The sequence below is a fragment of the Semicossyphus pulcher genome, unplaced genomic scaffold, assembly GCF_022749685.1.
Source record: "Semicossyphus pulcher isolate SPU_LCO1_2020_fin unplaced genomic scaffold, fSemPul1.0.p SCAF_23, whole genome shotgun sequence".
NCBI lineage: Eukaryota > Metazoa > Chordata > Actinopteri > Labriformes > Labridae > Semicossyphus > Semicossyphus pulcher.
The window spans coordinates 880,373-891,140 of record NW_027211697.1 but is presented as its reverse complement, the minus strand read 5'-3'; the positions used below and the strand labels follow the sequence as shown (position 1 = coordinate 891,140).

The following is a 10,768-nucleotide window of genomic DNA, read 5'->3' as shown; positions in this document are numbered from 1 at the left end:
ATTTCCTATTTTGATAAAACGTAATTAATGTCAACTTTGTGTTTGTCTCTCTCTTGTAGGTTATTCCTCAGTGCCAGGAGAAGGATGCGTAAAGGAAGAGAGTGGCAGAAACAATAAGATGAGACCATTTAATGATGGTAACCTTTAAAGAGAAAAGCACAAGCCAAACTGAGGCAGCGAAATCTCTTTTAAACATCACCGCAAGTTAACTGCAGGCAAACATCAATGAGAGAAACTGAGTGTAGGGGCAGATACTCAACATTTTCTCTGATTGGTATATGAGGACAATACCATCCATCAATGAGGAGAAGACAAATAAAAGGATTGCTTCTGGCCCTGAGAACGGTTGAACATCAAGCTGATTTCCCAAAAGGATCATCTCAGCTGTAGTGAAACCACAGCGGTGTCACCTTCCTCTCATTTTTCTGGCCCTGCATATGACTCTCAGAGAAGCACCAATGGCCTGCGGCTCAGGCATGGTGATGAGTGCCTTGTTTTGGTCTGTAGCCATTGTATATTTGACTCACATTGGCAGAGTCAGTGGAGATTGCTGGCTAATTGAGGGCGAAAAGGGCTTTGTCTGGCTTGCGATTTGTAGCCAAAACCAACCACCATATGAGGCCATCCCACAGCATATCAACAGCACCATTGTGGACCTTCGTCTGAATGAAAACAAAATCAAAAGTATCCATTATTCTGCCCTTAGTCGCTTTGCCAACTTAACCTACCTGAACCTGACCAAGAATGAAATCTCCTACATCGAGGACGGGGCCTTTTCTGCTCAGTTTAACCTACAAGTCCTTCAAATGGGCTTCAACAAGTTGCGGAACCTGACAGAGGGGATCCTCAGGGGTTTAGGCAAGCTGCAGTACCTCTACCTCCAGGCAAACCTGATTGAGACTGTGACACCTAATGCCTTTTGGGAATGCCCCAACATTGAGAACATAGATCTGTCTATGAACCGAATCCAGCAGTTAGACGGGTCCACGTTTACCAGTTTGACCAAACTGACCACCTGCGAGTTATATACCAACCCTTTCAACTGCTCATGTGAATTGCTTGGTTTTGTCAAATGGCTGTCTGTTTTCCCCAACAGGACAAATGAGCGGATGGTCTGCGACTCCCCACCTGGCGTCTCTGGGTATAGTTTACTGAGCCAGAATCCTAACAATCCAACATACCGAAATGCACTCCACATGCTCACCACTGTGTGTACTGATGACTATGTGACGCCATTTATTCCCCTGCCCCCTGAGCCTACGACGACCCCACCGGACTCAACTCTTTGCGGGCTGGAAGATTGTCCCTCAGGTACAGAACCAGAAGACCTTACCATCAGTACCACCTACAATGATGTAGAAGTATACCCTGTGATGAAACTGAAGCAAGTATCAAATACAGGGGCAACCATTACAGTTCAGATTCCTTATCCCTACAAGAAGATGTACATCCTGGTTCTGTACAACAACAGCTTTTTCACAGATATTCAAAACCTGAAAGACATAAAGGAGGACATTGAACTAAAGAACCTTAAACCCCACACTGACTACACATACTGTGTAGCTTCCATACGTAATTCTCTTCGTCACAACCACACATGTCTGACAATCACTACCGGCCCGTGGAATGGAAAGGATAGAGTTGTTAACAACGCAACTGCTACTCACTACATCATGACCATTTTAGGCTGCCTCTTTAGCATGGTCATCTTTCTTGGAGTGGTCTACTACTGCTTGCGAAGGAAGCGTCAGCAAGATGAAAAGCACAAAAAAGCTGGTAGCCTGAAGAAAAATATAATGGAACTCAAGTATGGACAAGAACTGGAGGGAGGGACTATTTCTCGAATGTCGCAGAAGCAGCTGTTGGCCGGGGAGAGCATGGCCCGTATGCCATACCTACCGTCTGCTTCTGAGATGGAGCAGTACAAATTTCAAGAGATAAGTGATACGCCTAAAATGATGAAAGGAAATTATATGGAGGTGAGAAGTGTGGACCACCATGAACGCAGGGAGTGTGACATGGGAATGCCAGGGAATAGTCAGGGGTCGGTGGCAGAGATTTCCACCATAGCAAAGGAGGTTGATAAAGTCAATCAAATCATTAACAACTGTATCGACGCTCTCAAGTCAGAATCCACCTCTTTTCAAGGGGTCAAATCTGGAGCGGTTTCCACCGCAGAACCCCAGCTTGTACTAATATCAGAACACCCACAGGGTAAATCCAGTCTTTTATCCCCAGCATACAAGGACAGTTACCATCACTCTCTGCAGAGGCATCGGACCTCTGATGCCTCACCAAAGAGGCCCAGCACTGCCACAGGAGGGCCCATGCGAAGCCCCAGGCCTTATCGCTCTGAATCTAAGTACATAGAGAAAACCTCCCCAACAGGAGAGACCATCCTCACTGTAACACCTGCTGCCGCCATCTTGAGGGCTGAGGCGGACAAGATTCGCCAGTACAGCGACCATCGGCACTCGTATCCTGACGCTCAGATAGAGGAGCTCGAAGGACCTGACGGCCTCAAGTCCTCCATGTTGGAGCCTCTGACTCACTCCCGCTCCAGAGACTTAGCGTATTCCCAGCTGTCTTCTCAGTACCACAATCTAAGCTACTCCTCTAGTCCCGAATATTACTGCAAACCCTCACACAGCATCTGGGAGAAATTCAAACTCCACCGGAAACGGCACAAAGATGACGAGTACATGGCGGCGGGGCATGCACTGCGGAAGAAGGTCCAGTTTGCAAAGGATGAGGACCTGCATGATATTTTAGACTACTGGAAAGGTGTATCAGCCCAACATAAATCATAACCTCTTTAGGTGTTTTTAAAATGGACCATGCGTTGCAGAAATGACACAAGAACCTCATCTGACAATTGAATCAATGGATACTTCCATGTTATAATCAACTACTCACTCACGTGTATCACATTCTCTTTTGACTGTGAGGAAAATGGGGTAAAGATTCTTTAAATTTGTCATATTATGTAAAGCATTCATCTGAAAAACTTTTATCTATTAAAGAGAAAATATATTGCAAATTAATAATATATATGTTACAATGGATTATAGGTTTTTGGGTATCGCATGGCCAAGTCCTGTGACAGTGGATTTGCTGTTGTGTAATATGAAACTACTATATGAAGATATGTCTACTGAAACCTCATTCTTTTTTCTGAGGAACTACCTGGACCTTTCATTCAAAAAGAACTTTTGTTTCTATCCTTCCTGCATATATTTAATTCAACAAAACTATGTACAGAAATGGGTTTCTATATTTGCAATGTTTGCTGTGTAAATGGAAAAGTATTAGTAAGTGAATCAGGTTTTATGAAACGGAGCGCTGTTCATTTAGAATAACTTGTACCCACTTTGAACCTTTCAGATGATTTGTCATTTTTACCTTCACTGCCTGTTTTTTTTATTTCCTTTATAAAGCTTTTACATTCATTGACAAGGTACAGACAGTTTCTGTTTGTACGTTCTCTTTATTACACAACGCAGTATTCAAGGGATGGAATCTGACAGACTTAATGCAGGCACGATGCAGTGTTACATGCTGCAATGAGGGTCTCAGTGAAGAATCATTTGTATCTTTAGTACCAAAGTAGAAAAAGCTGAAATGTTTACAATATTTCTGCACTGTCTGAGATTCGTACGAACATACAGCCGTAGGTCCACGTTGGCTTTTCTCTTTTTTTACCGTATCAGTTACTCCTACATCCACATACCGAACATGGTATTGTACCCCGACTCTAAACGCTAACATTTCAAAGGGGAGTCAGCTGTACTTCGTCACCTGTTGTTTAGGTCGAGTCGGCTGTTCTTCCCTGCAGGAGGGCCCGATGGATGAATGTAACAGATACATATTCTGATCTGTCTATGGCAGCTTTTCTGTGAGGAACTATTTATTTAATGCTATTAACGACTGTGTTTCTTTTCCTTTGCTTCGATATTTTTTCCAGTGTATTATATTGCATAATGTCTGATCCGACGCAGTGCAGGAAAGTAGTTTGCTACTCGGACGGGCCTTGTTGCTTGCTGAGAGGTTTGATTTTTAACTGCTAGGCTGTTGAATCTTTTGTATATTATGGAAGCGACGTACCAGACGAATATCAACATGCTAGAGTAACATTTGAGAATGTGAAACTGAATCCTTTGACTTACTGGCTGTGAATTTGTATATCATGAAATTTTTGGAGTAAATATAAAACTTTTTCTTTGAAAGGTGTTTACATAACGTATAACAAGCAGGCTCATGATGGTTCATTGCATATTTATGAATGAGCAATAAACGTGTATTTCAACTCTCTTACCCATTTGAAGCATTATACTAACCTAACTGCGTACTGTAGTGTGTTTACAAAGTGTGGTTAGCAGTTTAAATTAAGGGAACACAGAACTATTTCTTCAAGAAGCTGCAGGTCATATTAGTCAAGTTTCATCCAATTTTTTTATATACAGTATATATATATATTTTGGTTTTTAATCTTTATTTGATAGGAGAGCTGAAGAGAGACAGGAAAAGTGGGGAGTAGAGAGTGGTGGATGACATGCACCAAATGATCGGCAGACCAGGAGTCGAGCCCGCGATCAGTGCGTCGAGGACTGTAGCCTCTGTACATGAGGCGCCTGCTCTAACAACTGAGCCAAACCAGCGCCCCGAGTGTCATCCAAATTTAATTAAAAATTTTAAGCAAATTTGCAGGAAATCAACAAAAGGAAACTGTATTTATTGCATGTGTTCAATATCAGGTGAACAGTTAGCGCTATAATAACAGACATACCGGTAATAAAAAAACGCCAGTTAAACTTCTAATGAAAGAAAGAGTAACGCTGAAAACGTTTCTAAATAACATAAGAAAGAGTACGGCCTAGACCTGCTCTTTTTGTAAAGTGTCTTAAGATAACTTTGGTTATTATTTGGCGCTAAACATTGATACGCTTGATTGATTGAATTGACAATTTATGTTTAGTTTATGTATTCATTTTTAACTCATCAGGTCCACGTGGATCACATGTCAACATGAAGTTAAATGTGTCATTGACGTCATTATTTTGCTAACTCAGTTTCGTTTACACTTTTATTGAAACCACAACTTGTCCAAGTGTAAAATATTCAGGGTATTTTTTTCCACTTCGTTTTCTTTTAGTCCAAATATAAATTGTGCTTAGAAACAGGTGGTAGAGAACTACTTATTTTGGTCCTCAATTAAGTCATTTAAATGAGTCTAATTAGCACTATATTATGTTTGAAGAAGCTTGAATTCTGACACAACTTGGACTGAGGATGATGCATAAATAGAGCTGAAACATTTCTTAAGAATTTTCCTCAGAAACAGTGTGCAAGCCATTCTTCTTATTTAGTTTTTTGGGGTGTTTAGATGAACTTTAGATTAGTTTGTGATCTGATATCAGAGCTGACCCGAGGGAGTGATTTTATCTGATGACGTAGTTATTCATCAACTCTTCTGTGTCCCATTAGACGTCGAGTGTGTGAGCATAACTGCGGGCGTTAGTTAGCCCATTTGTATTTTTTCTGTGTCATAATTCTGCTTCCATTTCATGCAAGTGTGTCATGCTGCCGTTATTATTCATTAATGTGAAATGAAGCATTCATGAGCCTGATGTGAATGTGTTATGTAAGCATTTACAAAGTGTTAACTTGGTTGTCTGACTTAATATATCAACCGCCTTAAGATTTTGGGATACGTGTACAAGTGTAAATTTCTTTTTGTTTTCTTTCCATGTTGATACTGTTGACGAGTCTCCATTTGTTGTTCTTTTTATAAAAAGCATTTCAGTATCTTCTGAGAGCTGTCAGGTTTCTAGTTCATTTAGCTATTTAGCGACATGTTTTTTATACTGCATATTGTAGCACTTCTGTGTCTAATACGAGTTTAAAGTGTTGATAAAAACCTTTAGAAAGATCAACAGTTGTTGTTCAAGTGCATCGAAACAAACAAGAGCACAAAAATGTGTTTTTTTATTTTATTTCTTATTACTATGTTATCTGCTTTCAGACAAAGTACTGTGAAATAAAGTTAAGGGTGCACATACAGTTTACACTCAGCATCTTTATTATCATTATAGTCTGCTCCTACAGTGCCAATAACTTGATAATGCCTTAATTTGTTGTTGATTTACTAAATATCAGGGGTGCTTTACATTTTTACGTGAATTCATCTTAACATCATTGTGGAGTGAGAGTGAGTTAGAGAACGCACACAGTGATGGAGGTGTGGCGACAGCTCCTATGTCGACCAATAGTCGTTACCAAGCTGCTGCACTGCTGATAAAATCATTAGTTAATGATCATGACAGCCTCAATTAAAATGAACAACACACAGGTTAATGACCACAGATGTGCAGTGTGTTCAACTACAGAGAAAAAACAAAAAGAGGCTGGCTCATCCACTTGTTCCACGCCGCAAATAGATTTTAATTTTCACAACGCTTCATGACGTGAATACTTTGAAAAAACATGGAAACCACTTCCATATGTGTAGAATTAGCTCAGCAATAGGCTGATGAGCTCTGTGACAGCAGGTGTGGTTAACCAGCACCGTTCAGGTGAAAAACACCCACAAACAATCATTTAATTGCAATACAGAGTTTGTGTCACAGATGGCGTCCAGAAACATTAACCAGAAATGCATTAAAGCTCCTGTGAGGAGTTTTTCGCTGGTTATGAAACATTAATTCTGATGACTCTATATGAGCTACAAAGGCAAACCAGACCATCAGCGGCAAGACTAATTATTTCTATATAGTTATTTTTAATGACTGAAGCTGCTGGCGGGGGGGTGTCAGACGAAGCGATTAAGTGCCTTTGTTTAAATTTTCCAGGGCAAAAAATGTAAAGTGAGTGATACATATGACTGTTAAAGAAAACAGAATGAGATTTGTTGTAAAAAAACCACCAAGCATGTACACGACAAAATCAGCAAAGAGATAAGAGGTACTGCTTTGTCCACAGGGGGCGCCAAAATCAACACAAACTGAAAGTTCCTCACAGGAGCTTTGCACAATTCGCATCGCCTACACATCTCCTACAAGTAACGGATAAAAGATATACACTTTGAATCTTTAAATAATTCTCTGAAAATCTTTGATCGATAAAAATAATGAGGAGAATTCACATCTGTTGGATTTTCAAAATACGACATTTTCTCTACAAATGTTAATTGAGGTTGTCAAAAAAAGGAAATTATACATTATGTCATATGAATTTGAAGAGCCGATGTGACACTACCAACAGTTTTTAATTATTTTAGAGAAAATGTTTGATCTCTTGGTTTTGGGCCTCTTGGTGTGAAAGTCTGAAGAGTACAGATATGAAATCTCTCTCTTTAGAGTAAGAGGGTGTTTAAATCACCTTCTCTGAAATGAATGATTGATTGTGGATATCAAACTAAATGGTGTCGATGGTTAACCAAAGCTGCCATCAAAATGCTCGCCGGCCAAATGCATTTAAATTTAGCAAAAAAGTAAGAGATTAAAAAAATAGAGCCACAAAGCACCAAACAACACATCCAAATGAGATGCTCACGTGTTTTGAGTAGTCTCGGAAAAATATCTCTTTAAAGACTTAACATTATTACAAACAATTTTTTAAAAAAGATGTATGTGCTGAGGAACAGATGCTGCACTTTGGGACATTTCCAGTGGATAATGATGACATGACGGTGCCATGACTGAGGTAAAGCACAACTGGAAGGTGACAAGGATGGATCTAGTGGACATCAAGTGTAAGGTGGTATTACTTTCAATATCAGTATTAGAGGTAATATTATTATTGTTATATTTTTTATTCAAATACAATTAGTCAAACACTAAAATGCACCATATACCAAAGACCTGACATTATTTACTCATCATCAAGGAGCCCCAAATTCAGTCATATTTGGGTCTGATCATGACACCATGTGCTAAAATGCTAAATACAAATCAAGCTAATAATGGTGCACTAATATAGACAAAAACCACACCATGTTTTCCTTTCATACTTTAAGCCTGCCAGCCTCTTTTTGAAACCACCTCTACAGCAGCTGCCATGCTTCCCTGCACAGCTAATGACAGTAAGCACTCAACAATTGGATTAAGAGCTTATTCTTACATAATCACCTTGTATTTTCTGAACACATGTTGTTGAACATAAACATACGCACAATGCGGCGCAGTTCGGCGGGAAAGTTTCCATTTCACAGCCTTGAAATTAGCAAAAAAGGAGCAAAAATACTCCTTTATTTCCAATCAAAGTAGCCTCAATAGAGCGTGACACAATGTAGCCCCGTGTTGTCGGGGGCGCTTCCATTGTCGAGATCCCACGGCTGCGGCTCTGACAGGGTGAAATGATTCATTTGAAAGCTTTTCGTTATGTCTTTACTCCCACTTCAGACTCCAAAGTTCACAGAGTCAAAATCATAATATTAAAGATTCTGTGTGCTTCCGTCTCCTAGTTCTCCTTTCTGGAAACGTAACATGAGAAGTAAATAGCTACAGGGGTTACTGATTAGTTGAGGCGAGTAAACAAGGTGAGGTACACATCAAGGCTGCATTTAAAGCAGGCCAGCACTGGTTTTCAGGTTGTTTGAAGGTCTAACTTACATTTTCTGCCCACAACAAACTACTACCAATCACTGCTTATGGCACCGGGCAATACTTCTGAATAACACCAACCAGTCAACATGCTAGCTAGGAACTGCTTATTACCACTCTCAGAAAATGAACTTCCACAATAAAGCAATAACCATACCGCCTTCCTGTGCCTGCCTCACCTCGGTCGTCGATAGCTTGTTTACAGCTCTTTCTGTCTTTCTATTGCAATTTGCTTGTTTGGTTTGCCCCCAGGGAAATGAAGGGGAGACACTGTGGAGGGTGTCCACTTTGATTTGTTGTTGCTGCTCACATCGCTGAACAACGGAGGTTAGCATTAAGGCAGAAATTACATACGGCCTCAACCTGTAACTCCTCACTTAATCTTTGTACGACAGGTGTGGTGCTGGACTCACCTAAAGGAGTGCAAACTTTGACTACCAAGTTTATAATTTCCCATGTTGATTGTTATTTTTCCGGTTTACTATTCAATTATTGGCCTAAAGCAGAAATGCTGTTCGCTGTGATGGATTTCCTTATTTCAACTAGGTTTTAGGTCTCTGCAGGACATCCCCTACTGACTATATTCACACAGCGGCCATATTTCTTTGACTCCAGGCTCAGTGTGGGAAGCTAAAATGCTGTTGTATATTCAATCTGCTGTGTTCCAGGATGTAAGTGTAAAATTACATTTAGGGTATCTGACAAATAATAATTTCACTGCTTCTCTCACCAAAAGACAATGAACAGTAAAAACATGGAGGGAAACCTGGACATATTCCTAGCTTAAAATATTTGCTAACACATTAGCTACAGTCAGACAAACATTAAAGTTAGCATTTAGCAATTTACTAGCTAATATTACCGTTAGCTAGTTGCTGCAAGCCAATGTTACTGTTTGGTAGTGTGATACAACAGAACATGAAAGGCGTAAATTCTCTCCTAATATTAGCTTGAAGTGGTTGAATGCTAACATTAGCTTTCGTCTAACAGTAGCTACTGTGTTAGCAAATATGTTTTACTTTGAAATACGCTCCAATGTCCTTCCTGATTTTCACTTTGAGTTGTCTTTCCAGTTGCTCAATCAATGTGTATCACCGACATCCTGGAACATTATAACTGCATTTAAGCTAGGAAAATGGCCGCCAGGTAAATATGGTTAGTAAAAACGTATGTCTAACTGAAGGAGATAAATAAATGCAATGTATAGTGGAGTATATTTACTATCTGCCATTTTATCTCAGTGTTCAAGTGTGTAAATGTACTAACTAAAAACGGTGTTGGGAAAAAAATTACATCATGCATGCTACTTTTAGTATCCCACAATGCAATGCATCACCTTTTATAGATGCAAATATTACCATTTGTGCTATCATCAATGATTCATAAGTGTCCACTCTGTAGCTAGAGAGTACTAAACGAGCAAACAAGGGAACAATTTGGGACACAGCCACATCCTTCAATTCAACAAGACAAGAGAAGTGGCTCTGTGAGGCTGTGCTCGGACACAGAGGTGCTGTGAGCTAAATGCTAACATCAGCATGCCAACCGTGTATCATTTGCTAATTAGCAGTAAACACAAAGTGGAGCACAGGGCTGGTGGGAGTTTGATTAGTGTTTGCAAGTGGTTATAAAACAAAGTGTTGAAGAAGTTGAATTTTGGACAGGGAGAGTGGGCTAAATGGGAAGACGGGGGATTATCTGAGTCTTTAGTGTACAAAATTTTGGGAAATCCATCCAATAGTTGTTGACAGTGTTGTGCAAATTCATACTTAAAAAGAGCTAGCTCAAAGTTTAGTTCATACAGATTAAAATGAAGTATTCGTTTTCAGCTGCACCAAGCTACTCTTTTTCATTACAGCCTCCTATACTTCAATTCCCAGCCCTCAATCATTGTTAATGATTTCTGTAGACATGACTCACTTGCAGACATTTCCCAAGACTTGCCGGATGCTTCAACTCAGTGTGTCCTTTCAAATTCTTAGCTGATGTGACTGACGTTCAGACTTGTTTTTTCAGACCCGGCGGGCACAATTTGCATAAAGATGGGACATTTTTCCTGTTGGAATCTGTACTGATTTGTTCATAAAACTCCTTCAAATATTCATAAGAACTGGCTTCAGCTGTACCCGTAGCTGCATTGTCTGAATTGCTAGTAGCATTAGCCATGC

The 10,768-nt window shown here is 40.0% G+C and overlaps 1 protein-coding gene across 1 annotated transcript; it reads left to right on the top strand.

Moving 5' to 3' along the window:
* The first annotated feature begins 437 nt into the window (after positions 1 to 437).
* Positions 438 to 2,913, top strand: elfn1a (extracellular leucine-rich repeat and fibronectin type III domain containing 1a). The gene has a single exon (XM_069674710.1). The coding sequence runs from the start codon at positions 438 to 440 to the stop codon at positions 2,808 to 2,810; it is 2,373 nt and encodes a 790-aa protein (XP_069530811.1). The 3' UTR covers positions 2,811 to 2,913.
* Positions 2,914 to 10,768: the final 7,855 nt, after the last annotated feature.